General features: G+C 40.7%; 1 protein-coding gene across 1 annotated transcript; it reads right to left on the reverse strand.

The window, feature by feature from the left end:
- Nucleotides 1-3,639: 3,639 nt before the first annotated feature.
- LOC122919711 (olfactory receptor 8D1-like) lies at nucleotides 3,640-4,566 on the reverse strand. The gene has a single exon (XM_044268894.1). The coding sequence runs from the start codon at nucleotides 4,564-4,566 to the stop codon at nucleotides 3,640-3,642; it is 927 nt and encodes a 308-aa protein (XP_044124829.1).
- Nucleotides 4,567-19,066: the final 14,500 nt, after the last annotated feature.

Consider the following 19,066-nt stretch of genomic DNA (forward strand, 5'->3'; position numbering starts at 1 on the left):
TGAGCAGCAGAGGGCAGTAGTGGAATACCAGTTGCAAAATGGTTGTCATCTTTCCAGTCAGCTTCCGCGATTCACAAGCGAGGAGTGGGCATGGATATCTGACCTCTGTGAGGTTTTAAGAAACTTTGAGGAATCAACAAGGATGGTGAGCAGCGATAACGCTATTATCAGCGTAACCATCCTACTTCTGTGCCTACTCAAACGCTCGCTGCTCACAATTAAGGAGGACGACGCTTTGCATGTGGAAGAGGTGCAAATGTGGGAAGACAGACCACCCTCAGTTCGTCTTCTCAGTGCGAATTGGACGATGAAGAGGAGGAGGAGGAGCAGGAGATTGAGAGTGATCCTCCTGATGACGACAGTGAAGTCTTGCCTGTTGGTACTCTGGCACACATGGCTGACTTTATGTTAGGCTGACTTTCCCTCCACCCGCATGTTATATGCATTTTAGACAACACGAATTACTGGTTGTTCACACTTCTCGACCCCTGCTACAAAGAGAACTTCTCTTCTCTCATTCCTCTGGTGGAGAGGAAAAGCAAAACGGTGCAATACAAGAAGATCCTTGTTGAAAAATTGCTCCAAAACTTTCCATCTGACAACGCTGGTGGCAGAGTTCCACAGCAGTTCCAACAGAGGCAGGGCAACACTCTCCAAAGCCTGGGATAGTTTCATGACACCACGCCAGCACCCTCACCCTGATGCGCGGCCTAGTGTCACAAGTAGAGAACAATTTTGGAAGATGATGAAGGAGTACAGAGCAGACCGTGTCGGCGTCCTCAATGATCCCTCAGTGCCTTAAAACTACTGGGTGTCCAAGCTGAACACGTGGCACGAACTGGCGCTCTATGCCTTGGAGGTGCTGGCCTGCCCTGCCGCCAGCGTTTGTATGAGCGGGTATTTAGTGCTGCTTTTGGCATTTTAACAGAAAAGCGTATCCGCCTGTCAACTGAAAATGCTGACAGGTTGACTCTTTTAAAAATGAACAAGGCCTGGATTGACCATGATTTCTCGACTCCACCAGAGGAAAGCGTATGAACATAAAGACACTTTAAATGTGTTGTTTATAATGTACTGAATACACTGTATTCCCATGCACCCCTTCCACCACAAACAAGGGTATATGGTTGAATCTTCCTTTTCTCATCCTCCTCCTCCTCTTCCATCATATCAACATGCTTATTCGTCACATATAATGCCCTCGCATATATGCCCTTCAAATATAATGTTTTACAGGGTCAGCTCACCAGCAGGCCCACACCTCAAATCTTTTACAGGGTCAGCTCACCTGAAGACCCTCGCATTTAATTTTTTAGAGGTCAGCTCACTTACAGGCCCGCACCTCAAATCTTTTACAGGGTAAGCTCACCTGAAGGCCCTCGCATATAATTTTTTAGAGGGTCAGCTCACCAGCAGGCCCTTGCATATCATGTTTTATAGGGTCAGCTCACCAGCAGGCGCTTGCATATAATTTTTTACAGGGTCGGCTCACCAGCAGGCCCGCACCTAAAATCTTTTACTGGGTCATCTCACCTGCAGGCCCTCACCTAATTATACCTAATAGGTAATTTGCGCGCATGCTGCCTTGCTTGGATGTGGTAGCCATATCCGTTTCTCTGGCTCCCTCTCCTGAATCAAACACTGATTCCCCGTTACCATTAGTTACAATTGTTTGCACTGACAATAACATCGAAAGTTGATAGACATCCAAATGGATCTGAAGGTTAACTAGAGTCACCAAAGCGGCAGCAGGCCCTCGCCCATAATGTTTTATATGGTCAGATCAGCAGGCCCTTGATCAAAATGTTTTTGAAGATCACCAGCAGATCATCAATCATAATTTTTCAAGGGTGTGTATGATGCCCTCCTTGATGTGTAATAAAGGGTTTATTGGAGTGCCGGTCCATTGTAATTTTTGGCAGCCCTTTCACTTAGTGCATAGGCTTTATGAGTGTAGGAGTCCCACTACATGAACAATTGTACCACAATGTGAATGAGGCCCTCGTTTATGTGATATACAGGTTGTATCGGAGTGCCTCTTCCTTGTAATTTTTGGCAGCACTTGCACTTTATATACAAGTAAATATACAGAAACGAATATTTCCTAAAAATTTTTCCTCTAAAATCGATTTTATCTTTGGTTTTGTGCGTATTATTGTCAGTCTGTAAAAGTGGCGTACTATTCGGACAACATCATTCCCAGCAGCAACCTGCGAGTCCAAGATGCATCCAGACATCCTCCCCATGCCATTACAGAACCATTTCAGTGGTGTTTCCATAAATTTCTGACATTTTCCTATGAACCAGGCACCCTCTCCTCTTCAGAGCAGGGTGCACCTGGTTTAATGCTTGGGTTCTCCCATTGACTTCCATTATACACGGATGCTCGGTTGAGCAACCCAAAATCCCGATGTGTTCGGCCCGAGCCCCCGAGCACAACGGTGCTTGATCAACACTTTCAGATAATGTAGTATCAAGTAATAATTTCAACCCAATTGCACAATTAGGGATTAATGGATTTACTTATGTATAAAAGAACATGAACTTCCCAAAATCTGTAGTATCAGGCTGCAATTTCACCCTAATTACACAACTTTTTAACCCCAGTTAGAGCACCAAGGTGTAATATAGGTTCTCTATTAGCCAAGCTTTACACTGTTCAAGTGGCTCCTTCTCTCTTCCTTATAGTGTGGATGCAGCCTCCCTATTAAATCCCTACGCTATCTCTAAGATGTCCCTGAACTGCTCAAAAGTAATATTTTGTAAATAAAGGCTTTCCTATTCAATGGCCCTAGCACCTGTAATGGCTCTCCCTGCGAGGAAATTGTGCTTTGCGAATTCAACTTTGTCAACTTAGATTCACTCAACACTAATGAACACAACAACAACTGCACTGTATGTATCCTCTTTCCACCTCCTTCTTTCTCTGCTGCAAGGACTTGGCTATTATAGCGTTCCTACAGCATAGGCTAGTTTGACTACTCCCAATAACGAACTAGTTTGAGATTCAGGTCATTTTATTTGAAAGTGAAACAATCAGGTCTTAACGTTGGCACCCAGATCAAATGTACAAACTCCCTGAAGTAGATCACAGATGACCATAAATGGACTCCAGCTCTGCAGACTGGAACACTTCAAGCTCCTAGTCAGGATCTGGACTTTGCTGTAGAAAGTCCCCAGGTCACAATCCCCAAAGTACTTGTGAGACAATGCTTTCAGCTGTTGCAGCGTCGTATGTAAATTCCCAAAGTACTCTTAGATTGGTGGTTGTAGCCATGAGGCAGTAGGAAGGTCAGGAACCAAGACAGTGTAAGCCTTGTCGCGGTGTCCTCTTTCAAGTCAGTCCCTTGACAGAGCAGGTGTTGTTGTCGTCTTGTGGTGCTACGCCAAATCAGTGAAGGGACCCTCTTGAAAGAATCTATCATGAAGTAGGCAGAAACTCTATATACATTTTAATCAAATGTATAAAGTACATTGTCTTCATATTTATACATTTTGCATAGCGGCGATCAGCGCATGGCATGTGGCTGTGTGGTTCATGTCTTTTTCTCTACAGTTTGCCAGTTTAGTTTTCTAAGTCAGTCAACCAGTCTGAATTTGGTTTTTATTTGAAGATGTAGACCACCATAATATTCATATTCATTTAATTGGACCTTTGCTCTTTTTCAAAGCCCTTTTCACATCTTTATTCTTAAGGCTGTAGATGATTGGGTTGAGCAGTGGGACAGCGGCCGTGTTAAATAGAGCAAAAAGTTTCTTGGATTCTAAGGTGCTACTAAGGTTTGGGGTCAGATATTGGCTGAATAGTGTTGTGTATAGTAATATGACCACCGTGAGGTGTGAGGAACATGTGTAGAAGGCTTTCAGTCTTCCAGAACTGGAACGTATCTTTAGAATGGCATGTATTATAAATATATACGACACAAATGTTAGGAGAAATGGCGACAGGATTATGGGAAATAGTCCTTCTATGAAGAAGAGCATTTCAACTACAGTGGTGTCTTCACAAGAAATTCTTATCACAGGGATTATGTCACAGAAGAAGTGGTTGATCTCAATAGAGGAATAACAAGAGAAACTATATACCATCCCAACGGGAGGAAGATTTTGTAAAAAAGCCAAAATCCAGCAGGCTGCAGCCAATGTTCCACATGTCCCAGTATTCATAACGTGGTGGTATTGTAAAGGTTTACAGATGGCCACATAGCGGTCATAACTCATGGCTGTCAAAATTGACAGCTCAAGACCTTCTAATGATCCAAACATGTACATCTGGGCCATACAAGCAAAAAAAGAAACCCTTTTATCCCCAGAAATGTAATTTGTAAGGATTTTATGCAAGGAAACTGTAGAACAACATATATCTACTATAGACAAGTTGCCAAGGAAGAAGTACATGGGAGTATGGAGATGAGGTTCCTTACAAGCAATGAGAATGGTCAGGTTACCACATATGGTGATTACATACATCAGGAGAACTAGAAGGAAGATCAGAAGCTGCAAGTGAGGGTCATCAGATATCCCCTTAATGATGAAAAATGTGATTGATGTCTGGTTTCGTTGCATTGTGGCCAAGTTCAAGTATCTGAAAAAGAAATGGCATCAGTATAAATACTGTAATATACACCTATTTCATTTTTCTCTGGACAATATACCAGTTTTTTTTTATTATTAATAAACAGCATCTAAAAGCAAAAAAATAGGAAAATTTTCTAAATCAATTTTTTTTGCTTTCCAAATTTTCTATATTTTTAGGGACTAATTCAATCTAATAGTGGTTTCAGTGTCTATATGTTAGAAATCCCCCAAAAATCTCAAACTACAACCCTCAGAATGTTCAAAATAGTATTTTTAATTTTCATAACCCTTTAGGTTAACAGGGATTATAGTTTTCATTTCTTTTCTGTAATGCAATTATTGTTAACAGAGAAACCAAACTTATTATAACCCTGGTTCTGGAGTTTTTATCGATTTTCTTTGGCCTTAGAGTGCTACTGGACTGAAATTCTGGCCACCAAAATTGAAGGCGTTGTTTTCTGCATTTATCATGTAGAGAAAGTTAATACAAGACGCTTACTAATGTATTGTGATTGTCCATATTGCCTCCTTTGCCGGCTAGATAATTTATTTTTATCACATTGTACACTGCTTGTTTCCATGGTTACGACTAGAGATGAGCGAATAGAAGCTAACGAAGTGGAATTTGTTCCGAATTTCAGGAACAATTCGGTTCGCATTTTTCTTAAAATGGCGGCTACACGTGTGAGGACTGAGGACATGGGGCAAGGAACTCTGGGAAGGCGGGATCACCCAGATTGACATGCATGCATGCAGCCAATCAGCAACCAGCCAGCACTGTGATGTCACAGCCCTATAAATACCGCAGCCATCTTGGATTCAGACATTTTCCAGCATTCAGAGTGCAGGGACAGAGGTGGGAAGGTGCTAGGGACAGCGACAGGTCTTTCTGGTGATAGCGCATAGGGACATATTTCATTCCTACAAGAAAAATATATACGCACTTCACTGTTACATATTTATAATCCAATGGTCAAAAAAGACCAATAATACCTGTTTTAGGTCAAATTTTAAAATATAACTTTTATTATTATTTATTAGAATAATTTTCCCCACATATAATACAAAACAAAACAAACAAGAAACAACTCTATTGAGAGTGTTTTAAAAGTGTATATGTAAGGGATAGTGTCCTCGGGGTGTTTATGGTACTGTATCAATACCTATTTCCGAATAATATCCTTCTAAGAATGATAGTTGTGTTAAGTAAGTGCACCTCAAAGGTTATCTTCACCCTTGATGGTGACCTATCCCTTACATATACACTTTTAAAACACTCTCAATAGAGTTGTTTCTTGTTTGTTTTGTTTTGTATTATATGTGGGGAAAATTATTCTAATAAATAATAATAAAAGTTATATTTTAAAATTTGACCTAAAACAGGTATTATTGGTCTTTTTTGACCATTGGATTATAAATATTGATTTCCTGGGTCCAGTGGATCTTCTGCAAATAATATTATTAACTGGAGGTTACCCCTCTAATAGATAAGATCCCCAATAAGGGAATAAAAATATCAATACTTATATAACCATCTGCAACCAAGCATAGCTAGAATCTGCAGTTGATACTACAATAAGTGACAATATATCTCTTATCCTTACTCCTTATCCCAGTCTCTTGTTAATGGGAATAATTACTGGATATGGCTGGTTTTCTCAAACAGAAATTAAATCTGGAAAATCTATCAATTGAAGCCAGTCAGGTGTTCTCTAGTGCTAATATCCCTTTAAACCAGACTGATATAAATATCGCCTTTAGGAATTTGAACCAAACCTATAGCCAGCACATCAGATCCTGGTGGGAAATAGCAAGTTTTGAAAGATATATACAGCAGGGAATTGTATATAGAGGCCTGCGTATCCCTTTGAGACCTAATTCACATCTGGATGACATACAGTTCACCAAAGGATGGGAACTTCTCCTGACAGACTGCTCCCTGAGATTAATGAATTACCTCTTTGAATATGAAAAAAATTGTTTCTCCAAGTTGGATGCCCAATTGGAGAAAGAAATAAAGGAGATACAAGACTTTAATCAAAATCCTGATTTTGAAAATCTAGAACAAAAAATTAAGAAAAATATAGAACTATTGCAAAACGAAATCAAGGAGCGTAAACACAAAAAGTATATAAGAGATCGTCAAGATTTTGACAGTAACAGGGTGTATATCTGGAAAAATAGGAATAACATTAGAAATACCTATCAAAGGCATACAGAGACCTCTGACACTGATACATCAGGGACTGAGGGTTCAGTCCGTAGTCTGAGCACCCAAAATAGTAGGACAGGAACAAAACGAAAAACAAAGAAGGGCAGATACCAACCCCCTAATAAAGCGACCCAAGAAAAAAGAGAAACCTTCAAAACATGTCCTCCGGAAAAACAGAAAAGTATATATCCAGTAGGGATAAATACCAGTGCCAACATCAATCCCCATACTGGTATGTCTTCTACATCTATGCATCCCTTCTCATTTGGACACCAGATAAATACAGGGATCAATCTAGGGACCAACCAATCCAGCAGTCAAACAACTACCATACAGACCAATGCACCTATAGCCCCCCTTTTTTTAGGACAGGCAGGGACTCAATAAGGGATCGGGAGAAATGGAGTTTCAGCAAATTGAACTAGAGCATAGCAATAAAGAAGATAATTTAAAACAAATCATCAATCTGTCTGGACTTGCTATAACTGCGTCACAAAGGAGTTTACTTAGTAGAGGTCTTACCTTCTCACCAGTACCACAAAGTGATAAATTTCTGTGGGTCAAGGACATCAACTTATTTGCACGTAAATTGGCCCTCCATAAAGTCCATAAACAGGCGGAGTGGGATGTGAGAAAGACCTTTGAAACTGAAAAGAGATGTGTCCAAGATCTTGAAGACCTCCTGAAAGAGAGTGATGGGCAGTTGATACCTTTAGATCCTCCGTTTTCGACCCTAAAACCAAAATCTAAAATTACACCGTCCTTCTCACAATTTAAAGAAATTGATACCTTTGTAAATCTGGTTACACGGGATATTAAATCCCTCAAAATGAGGAAAAGATCATTTTGAACGGAACCTGAACCCCCAAGAAGAACTAGCTCTTGAAGAATTAAAGAAGAATGAAGACATTGTCATCAAACCTAGTGACAAGGGGGGCAATATAGTCATCCAAAATCGTGATGACTATATTGAGATGGTACAGAGACTTTTGAGGGATAAAAAGACTTATAAAATTCTTCCAAATGATCCCACAAAAGTATATACGTCAGAATTAAAAACACTTCTTTCTGACGCAAGAGAGAGACATCTCATTACAAAGGACGAATTTCAATACCTCTTTAAGAAGGATCCCACAATTCCCACTTTCTATGCACTTCCGAAGGTGCACAAGGACAAAGTGCCGGTCCCAGGTAGACCTATTGTGTCCGGCAATGACAATTTAACTCAGGGTATCAGCGAATATGTTGATCAAATCCTGAGACCCTTCGTGACTGGCCTCCCATCTTATATCAGGGACACTAAAGACCTTCTCCTGAAAATCAATGATATAACCTTAACATCAAATACTATCTTGGCAAGCTTGGATGTAGAATCCTTATACAGTAATATACAACATCCACTTGGTATAAAAGCCACCAATAATTTCCTAAGCACTAAAAGTAGTAATTTCGCAGAGCACAATCACTTAGTATTATCTATGTTAGAATTTATTTTAGAGCACAATTATTTTATTTTTCAGGATAAAATATATCAACAAATTAACGGTACCGCTATGGGTACGTCATGTGCACCAACTTATGCAAATTTGTTTTTAGGGTGGTGGGAGGATAATTTAGTTTTCACGGATGGGATGTCGTCGTATACCTGCCACATTATATTTTGGGGCAGGTATATCGACGACATACTCATCTTTTGGGAAGGAGATAAGTCACTTTTTCATGATTTCACCCAAGCACTAAATGATAACAATATAGGTATGAAATTCACATATGAGATTCAGGAGAGGGAAATAGTGTTCCTAGATTTAAAAATCAAAATCATCGAAGATGGGCACCTGAGCACTGAGATACATAGAAAGCCGAGCTCCACTAACAGTTATTTACACTGGTCCAGTTGGCATCCAACACCCCTGAAAAGGGGAATACCCACTGGCCAGTATCTGAGGGCTCGACGCAACTGCTCAGATGAGGCCTCCTTTATGAAAGAAAGTGGGCAATTGTGGGAGAGATTCAAAAAGAGGGGATATCCTACGGCCCCCCTAAAAAAGGCCTTTAATAGGGCGAGAACGACGGACAGAAGGGATCTCCTGAAGTCACCCTCCATAAAAAAGAATGAGGTCATCAGGTGCATTGGCACCTTTGATGGCTATAATAAAGAGATCTGTAGTATTCTGGACAAACATTGGCACATTATTCAAACAGAAAGAGATCTAAAGACCGTACACACCCCACATCCAAGCATCACCTATAGAAGAGGTCCAAATTTGAAGGACCAACTGGTTCATAGCCATCTAAAAGAAAAAGAAAAAGAAATGGGAAATAGATCACTGAGAGCAAAATATAGTGGCTCAACCCCCTGTGGAGACTGCTCCTTCTGCAAGTACATCCCCCGAATAAGGAAATTTACTAATCCTGGAGACGGGAAAGAATACACTATTAGAGAATTAATTACATGTAAGACCACGGGGGTTGTATATATAGCATCGTGCCCCTGCCCCATGTTATACGTGGGCAAGACCACGCAGGAGTTGAGACGTCGCATATCTGGCCACCTCAGTTCCATTGAGACAGGCAAAGATACCCCAATTGCCAGACACATCAAATATGTACATGAAAATAAAATATCAGTATTGCGGTTCTGGGGTATAGAAAAATTAAATTTGGGCCCCAGAGGCGGAAATTTGGATAGAAAACTCCTGCAGTGTGAAGCACGATGGATAGATCGATTAAACACTATGAGTCCAAATGGTCTCAATGAGGGCTTCTCTTTCACAGCATTTCTATAGACACTGAGATAATGGGATCCTTTTTTAGACTATAGTAATACCAATAATGAACATATATAAAAATAAAAAAAGACAGAATACTAATGGCATTAATAGAGATCTGAATAATAGCTTGAAGTAGCTTGGAAGATTGAATATAATATAAAAAAATTGAGTGTTGATTTGATTCTCTTGAGAATTATGAATAATAAATATATCAGTTATGAACATGAATATTAACCACAAAAGATAAAAGATAATATCAAAGAATCAAACTGGGAATAATAGTTGAGATAATGGGGGCACCAATAATCCGCAATGATACGGATACATGGCAATAGTCATCCAATTGGGTTCTAAATACATATAGCGATGGTATAAGGAAAATTAGAACCATCACAGAGAGCTCCACAATGCATGGAGATGATATAAAATCATGATAATAAAAGTGAGAAGCTTCATAGAGAATCAAGATGTAAATCTGAAAGAAGAAAAAAAGAAAGGAAAAGAAGGGAAAAAAAGAGAAAAAAAGAGAAAAGAAAAAAAGAAAAGAGAAAAAAAGAAGAGAAAAAATGAGAAAAAATGAAGGGAAAAAAAGAAAAAAAGAAAAAAAGAAAACTAAAAAACTTGGAATATAGTTAATATGCCTTTCTCTTTGGAACATCTAACATCTGCTATGAATCACAGCTCGGAAGGCACTATTATGTTCAAGCGGATATAGTAAGCTCCGAATGGTTATTTTTCCCATATGGACCTAACAAGTTCCGAGTGGATATCTCCCCTCTCTATATATTGATAAGTGTACTCCGATTTAAACCAATGAAGATCTAATGTATATTTTGAACAGACCTGGCCGTCTAAGTGCGGGAGCATGCGCAGTAGGAAGAGGGTATTGACGTAGGCGCATGAACCCGTACCTTCTGACCTCTAGTGGATGACGTCATAAGTAATAGACGGTAACTTGATTGGCCCCTCTAGACGCTTACAACACGAGCAGGAAGGCTGTGATTGGCCCTCCTCCATGATGACCCGCCTTGGGACTATAAAACACTATGCATCACAAGCGCTCGTGTTGCATGTAGCTCCATCCCCCTGAAGAAGCCGCGCGAGCGGTGAAACATGTTGGGGGAGCTTCGTCGTAATAATTTTTAAACGTATGTCAGGGAAAGCATATTCACAGCACTGCGAGCTGCAGACGCAGTATGCTCTGGATCATGACCACGAGGGTGTAGATGTAGCGAGTCGCTTTGGAAATAGATACTAAGCTGAAACAAGCAGCGAGACACATGGCTTTAACAAATACTGAATGTTGCTAACAGCAGACCGCACACATCGCTGAATGATAGAGCAATCTGGTGGTATATAACACCAGGGCACCATCAAGGGTGAAGATAACCTTTGAGGTGCACTTACTTAACACAACTATCATTCTTAGAAGGATATTATTCGGAAATAGGTATTGATACAGTACCATAAACACCCCGAGGACACTATCCCTTACATATACACTTTTAAAACACTCTCAATAGAGTTGTTTCTTGTTTGTTTTGTTTTGTATTATATGTGGGGAAAATTATTCTGATAAATAATAATAAAAGTTATATTTTAAAATTTGACCTAAAACAGGTATTATTGGTCTTTTTTGACCATTGGATTATAAATATTGATTTCCTGGGTCCAGTGGATCTTCTGCAAATAATATCACTGTTACATAGTAACATAGTACATAAGGCCGAAAAAATATATTTGTCCATCCAGTTCGGCCTGTTATCCTGCAAGTTGATCCAGAGGAAGGCAAAAAAAACCTGTGAGGTAGAAGCCAATTTTCCCCACTTTTAGGGGATAAAAAATTCCTTCCCGACTCCAATCAGGCATCAGAAACAGAACTCCCTGGATCAACGCCCCCTCTCTAGTAGCTATAGCCTGTAATATTATTACGCTCCAGAAATACATCCAGGCCCCTCTTGAATTCCTTTATTGTACTCCCCATCACCACCTCCTCAGGCAGAGAGTTCCATAGTCTCACTGCTCTTACCGTAAAGAATCCTCTTCTATGTTTGTGTACAAACCTTCTTTCCTCCAGACGCAGAGGATGTCCCCTCGTCACAGTCACAGTCCTGGGGATAAATAGATGATGGGAGAGATCTCTGTACTGACCCCTGATATATTTATACATAGTAATTAGATCTCCCCTCAGTCGTCTTTTTTCTAAAGTGAATAACCCTAATTTTGATAATCTTTCAGGGTACTGTAGTTGCCCCATTCCAGTTATTACTTTAGTTGCCCTCCTCTGGACCTTCTCCAGCTCTGCTATGTCTGCCTTGTTTACAGGAGCCCAGAACTGTACACAGTACTCCATGTGTGGTCTGACTAGCGATTTGTAAAGTGGTAGGACTATGTTCTTATCACGGGCATCTATGCCCCTTCTGATGCAACCCATTATCTTATTGGCCTTGGCAGCAGCTGCCTGACACAGTTTTTTGCAGCTCAGTTTGCTGTTTATTAAAATTCCTGGGTCCTTTTCCATGTCAGTGTTACCGAGTGTTTTACCATTTAGTATGTACGGGTGACTTGCATTATTCCTTCCCATGTGCATAACTTTACATTTGTCAGTGTTAAACCTCATCTGCCACTTATCTGCCCAAGCCTCCAATCTATCCAGATCCCTCTGTAGTAGTATACTGTTCTCTTCAGTGTAAATTACTTTACACAGTTTAGTGTCATCTGCGAAAATTTATACTTTACTATGCAAGCCTTCTACAAGATCATTAATAAATATATTGAAGAGAATAGGGCCCAATACTGACCCCTGAGGTACCCCACTAGTGACAGTGACCCAATCTGAGTGTGTACCGTTAATAACCACCCTCTGTTTTCTATCACTGAGCCAGTTACTTACCCACATACAGATGTTTTCTCCCAGTCCGAGCATTCTCATTTTTTATACTAACCTTTTATGTAGTACAGTGTCAAATGCTTTGGAGAAGTCCAGATATACGACATCCATTGATTCGCCGCTGTCAAGTCTAGAACTTACCTCCTCATAGAAACTGATTAAAATTAGTTTGGCATGACCGATCCCTCACGAAGCCATGCTGATATTGCGTTATTTGCTTATTTCCATTGAGATGCTCTAAGATAGCATCTCTCAGAAAACCTTCAAACAGTTTACCCACAACAGATGTTAAACTTACCGGCCTATAGTTTCCGGGCTCTGTTTTTGGACCCTTTTTGAATATTGGCACCACATTTGCCAATATTGTTGAAATTTTTTCCTTGGTGAAAAGAGTATAGGGGCGTATTTCAGTAAAAAAAGGAAAATATATACACACTGCGCTATTGCAGTGATTTCTGTTGAAAGCGCATAGGGGCGTATTGTAGTCCTACAAAAAAAATATATATACACACTTCACTGTTTAATTTTTTTCTTGGTGAAAGCGTATAGGGGCATATTTCATTAAAAAAAGAAAAATATATACGCACTGCACTGTTGCAGCGATTTCTGTTGAAAGCGTATAGGGGCGTATTTCAGTCCTACAAAAAAATTAGATACACACTTCACTGTTTAAATTTTTTCCGGTAAAAGCGTATAGGGGCATTTTTTTTAACCAAAAGAAAAATATATAGGCACCTTACTGTGGCAGGCGCAGCACTATGAAGTGCCTTTTGTGCTGTGGCATTAAAACAATTTTGATATCTCTGACTTTTAGTCTAACCAGACTGTCTATTAGGGCTCGTTCACATGAACGTTTTTTGCGTTCCGTATACGGGCCGTTTATTGCGTTCCGTATACTGTCCGTATACGGAACCATTCATTTCATTCGGAATGTACTCGTGAGCATTCCGTTTCCGTATGTCCGCATTTCCGTTCTGCTACATTTTGAGTCTTATTATTGTTCGCAAATCACGTTCAAAGGCTCTATTCAAGTCAATGGGTCTGCAAAAAAAAACGGAACACATACGGAAATGCATCCGTATCCGTTCCGTTTTTGCGGAACCATCTATTGGAAATGTTATGCCCAGACCAATTTTTTCTATGTAAATAATGTATGCTGTATATTCCATACGGAAAAACGGGACTGAAAAACGGAACAGAAACGGAAACACATCGGAAACAAAAAATGGAACAACGGATCCGTGAAAAACGGTCCGCAAAACACTGAAAAAGCGCCGTTCTATGGAAACAGTTGGTTTAAAAAGCACACCAAATGCTTCAAATAACTTCTTTATTAACTTCAACTTTTCTTCATATACAGTGGATATAAAAAGTCTACACACCCCTGTTAAAATGTCAGGTTTCTGTGCTGTAAAAAAATGAGACAAAGATAAATCATTTCAGAACTTTTTCCACCTTTAATGTGACCTATAAACTGTACAACTCAATTGAAAAACAAACTGAAATCTTTTAGGTGAAGGGAAGAAAACGAAAATAACTAAAATAATGTGGTTGCATAAGTGTGCACACCCTCTTATAACTGGGGATGTAGCTGTGTTCAGAATTAAGCAATCACATTCAAAATCATGTTAAAGGGAATCTGTCACCTGCTTTTACCATTTTAAGCTGGCACCATCGCTATGTTGACTAAAGTACCTTATTTCCAGGACTCTTCTTTTTACTTTATTTCGTTTTGTAGTTTTGATATAAAAGCGATGTTTATGTTATGCTAATTAGGGTCCAAGGTGCCCAGAGGGGCGTTTTTTTCACTCTCCGGTGCCCAGTGACGCCCCCCTGCAGTACCCAAGAATGCCTCCTGATCATCAAATAACCTCCCACAGCCCGGCAAACGGTTCCGCCCCCTCCCCACGTCATAGTCTACCTTATAGAAATGCCTCGTCCTTCTTCCTGTCTTCGGACAGAAAACTCGCGCAGGCGCAGTACCGCCTGCGGCCTGCACCTGCGCGATCATCAACCTCCTGAGGGCAACAGCCTCAAAAGTCCCACTGGGCATGCGCCGAGCCCAGTGATGTGACCTGAGCGCTGTTGCCCTCAGGAGGTTGATGATCGCGCAGGCGCAGGCCGCAGGCGGTACTGCGCCTGCGCAAGTTTTCTGGCCGCAGACAGGAAGAAGGACGGGGCATTTCTTTAACCCCTTAAGGACACATGACGTATCGGTACGGCATGTTTCCCGAGTCCTTAAGGACACATGACGTACCGGTACGTCATGTGTTGTTCCGATCACTGCCGTGCGGCCGGCTGTGATCGGAACAAGGTGCCTGCTCAAATCATTGAGCAGGCACCTCGGCTAAATGCGCGGGGGGGTCCCGTGACCCCCCCATGTCCGCGATCGCAACAAACCGCAGGTCAATTCAGACCTGCGGTTTGTTGCGCTTTCTGCAGTTTCTGATCGCTGCGGTCCCTGACCGCGGCGATCAGAAACTTTAGTGTGGCGAAAATATATATTTATCACCCCCCCTGCACCTCTGAATGATTTTAGCCCGGTGGGAGGTGCAGGGGGGGTGTTGCGGGCGGTGGGGGCGGTGCGGGAGGCGGGCGGTGCGGCAGGCGGGATCGCGATCCCCCGCCCGCCTCCTATTGCGTAATCGTTGGTGTACAGTGGGTATACCAGGGTGCCAGCACATTGCTGGCACCCTGGTATAAACGGCTGACATCGGTGATGCGATGTCAGCCGTTTAACCCTTTCCATACAGCGGTCCGTACGGACCGCTGTATGGAAAAAGTTAACAGTAAGAGGGAGCTCCCTCCCTCTCCGATCGGGGGGCTGCAGTGCCTTTGCAGCCCCCCGATGGAGAGGGAGAGAGCCCCCAGACAGCCCCCCCAGAGCCCCGTCCTTACCCTTCCCCGTCTGCGCAGTTCTGACCATAACTGAGCAGACGGGGAAGGTTCCCATGGCAACAGGACGCCTCTCAGGCGTCCTGCTGTCCATGGTGCTGAACAGATCTGTGCTGAAAGCATAGATCTGTTCAGTGTAAGTAAAATATAGTACAGTGCAATATATATTGTACTGTACTGTATTATACAGACATCAGACCCACTGGATCTTCAAGAACCAAGTGGGTCTGGGTCAAAAAAAAAGTGAAAAAAAGGTAAAAATCAAAAAACACATTTATCACTGATTAAAAATTAAAAAAATAAAATTCCCTACACATGTTTGGTATCGCCGCGTCCGTAACGACCTGATCTATAAAACGGTCATGTTACTTTACCCGAACGGTGAACGCCATAAAAATAAAAAATAAAAAACTATGATGAAATTGAAATTTTGTCCACCTTACTTCCCAAAAAAAGGTAATAAAAGTGATCAAAAAAGTCGCATGTACGCCAAAATTGTAACAATCAAACCGTCATCTCATCCCGCAAAAAATGAGACCCTACTTAAGATAATCGCCCAAAAACTGAAAAAACTATGGCTCTTAGACTATGGAAACACTAAAACATCATTTTTTTTGTTTCAAAAATGAAATCATTGTGTAAAACTTACATAAATAAAAAAAAGTATACATATTAGGTATCGCCGCGTCCGTATCGACCGGCTCTATAAAAATATCACATGACCTAACCCCTCAGGTGACCACCGTAAAAAAATAAAAATAAAAACGGTGTAAAAAAAGCCATTTTTTGTCATCTTACGTCACAAAAAGTGTAATAGCAAGCGATCAAAAAGTCATATGCACCCCAAAATAGTGCCAATCAAACCGTCATCTCATCCCGCAAAAAATGAGACCCTACTTAAGATAATCACCCAAAAACTGAAAAAACAATGGCTCTTAGACTATGGAGACACTAAAACATTTTTTTTGTTTTAAAAATGAAATCATTGTGTAAAACGTACATAAATAAAAAAAATTGTATACATATTAGGTATCGCCGCGTCCGTGACAACCTGCTCTATAAAATTACCACATGATCTAACCTGTCAGATGAATGTTGTAAATAAAAAAATAAAAAACGCTGCCAAAAAAGCTATTTCTTGTTACCTTGCCGCACAAAAAGTGTAATATAGAGCAACCAAAAATCATATGTACCCTAAACTAGTACCAACAAAACTGCCACCCTATCCCGTAGTTTCTAAAATGGGGTCACTTTTTTGGAGTTTCTACTCTAGGGGTGCATCAGGGGGGCTTCAAATGGGACATGGTGTAAAAAAAAACAGTCCAGCAAAACCTGCCTTCCAAAAACCGTATGGCATTCCTTTCCTTCTGCGCCCTGCCGTGTGCCCGTACAGCGGTTTACGACCACATATGGGGTGTTTCTGTAAACTACAGAATCAGGGCCATAAATAATGAGTTTTGTTTGGCTGTTAACCCTTGCTTTGTAACTGGAAAAAAAAAATTAAAATGGAAAATCTGCCAAAAAAGTGAAATTTTGAAATTGTATCTCTATTTTCCATTAAATCTTGTGCAACACCTAAAGGGTTAACAAAGTTTGTAAAATCCGTTTTGAATACCTTGAGGGGTGTAGTTTCTTAGATGGGGTCACTTTTATGGAGTTTATAATCTGGGGGTGCATCAGGGGGGCTTCAAATGGGACTTGGTGTCAAAAAACCGGTCCATAAAAATCAGCCCTCCAAAAAACAAACGGCGCACCTTTCCCTCTACGCCCCGCTGTGTGGCCGTACAGTAGTTTACGGCCACATATGGGGTGTTTCTGTAAACAGCAGAGTCAGGGCAATAAAGATACAGTCTTGTTTGGCTGTTAACCCTTGCTTTGTTAGTGGAAAAAATGGGTTAAAATGGAAAATTAGGCAAAAAAATGAAATTCTCAAATTTCATCGCCATTTGCCAATAACTCTTGTGCAACACCTAAAGGGTTAACGACGTATGTAAAATCAGTTTTGAATACCTTGAGGGGTGTAGTTTCTTAGATGGGGTCACTTTTAGGGAGTTTCTCCTCTAGGGGTGCATCAGGGGGCTTCAAATGGGACATGGTGTAAATAAACCAGTCCATAAAAATCAGCCTTCCAAAAACCAAACGGCGCACCTTTCACTCTACGCCCCGCTGTGTGGCCGTACAGTAGTTTACGGCCACATATTGGGTGTTTCTGTAAACGGCAGAGTCAGGGCAATAAAGATACCGTCTTGTTTGGCTGTTAACCCTTGCTTTGTTAGTGGAAAAAATGGGTTAAAATGAAAAATTAGACAAAAAAATTAAATTCTCAAATTTCCTCCCCATTTGCCAATAACTCTTGTGCAACACCTAAAGGGTTAACAACGTATTCAAAATCAGTTTTGAATACCTTGAGGGGTGTAGTTTCTTAGATGGGGTCATTTTTGGGTGGTTTCTATTATGTAAGCCTCGCAAAGTGACTTGAGACCTGAACTGGTCCCTAAAAATTGAGTTTTTGTAAATTTCTGAAAAATTTCAAGATTTGCTTCTAAACTTCTAAGCCTTATAACATCCCCAAAAAATAAAATATCATTCCCAAAATAATTCAAACATGAAGTAGACATATGGGGAATGTAAAGTCATCCAAATTTTTGGGGGTATTACTATGTATTACAGAAGTAGAGAAACTGGAACTTTGAAATTTGCAAATTTTTCCAAATTTTTGTTAAATTTGGTATTTTTTGGTGCAAAAAAAATAATTTTTTTGACTTATTTTACCAGTGTCATGAAGTACAATATGTGACGAAAAAACAATCTCAGAATGGCCTGGATAAGTCAAAGCGTTTTAAAGTTATCAGCACTTAAAGTGACTCTGGTCAGATTTGCAAAAAATGGCCTGGTCCTTAAGGTGAAATAGGGCTGTGTCCTTAAGGGGTTAAGGTAGACTATGATGTGGGGAGGGGGCGGAACGGTTTGCCAGGCTGTGGGAGGTTATTTGATGATCAGGAGGCGTTCTTGGACACTGCAGGGGGGCGTCACTGGGCACCGGAGAGTGAAAAAAACGCCCCCGCTTTTATATCAAAACTACAAAACAAAATAAAGTAAAAAGAAGACTGCAGGAAATAAGGTACTTTAGTCAACATAGCGATGGTGCCATCTTAAAATAGTAAAAGCAGGTGACAGATTCCCTTTAAATAGGAGTCGGCATACACCGGCCATCATTTAACGTGCCTCTGATTTAACCCCAAAAAAAGTTCAGCTGCTCTATTTGGTCTTTCCTGAAATTTTCTTAGTCTCATCCTACAGCAAAAAGCATGGTCCACAGAGAGCTTCCAAAGCATCAGAGGGATCTCATTGTTAAAAGGTATCAGTGATATGAGAAGAAAACTGGTCTGGGAGGCTACCAAGAGGCCTACAGGAACATTAAAGGAGCTGCAGGAATATCTGGCAAGTACTGGCTGTGTGGTATATTTGACAACAATCTCCCATATTTTTCATATGTCTGAGCTATGGGGTAGACGGGCAAGATGATAACTTTTTCTAACGAAGAAAAACATCCAAGCCAGGCTACATTTTGCAAAAACACATCTGAAGTCTCCCAAAAGCATGTGGGAAAAGGTGTTAAGGTCTGACGAAACCAAGGTTGAACTTTTTGGCCATAATTCCAAAAGATATGTTTGGCGCAAAAACAACACTGCACATCACCAAAAGAACACCATACCCACA

The sequence above is a fragment of the Bufo gargarizans genome, chromosome 9 (assembly GCF_014858855.1).
Source record: "Bufo gargarizans isolate SCDJY-AF-19 chromosome 9, ASM1485885v1, whole genome shotgun sequence".
Lineage (NCBI taxonomy): Eukaryota > Metazoa > Chordata > Amphibia > Anura > Bufonidae > Bufo > Bufo gargarizans.

Bases quoted from the DNA above. Each gene is read 5' to 3' on its own strand.
- LOC122919711 (XM_044268894.1), bottom strand. From the start codon at position 4,566: ATGCAACGAAACCAGACATCAATCACATTTTTCATCATTAAGGGGATA.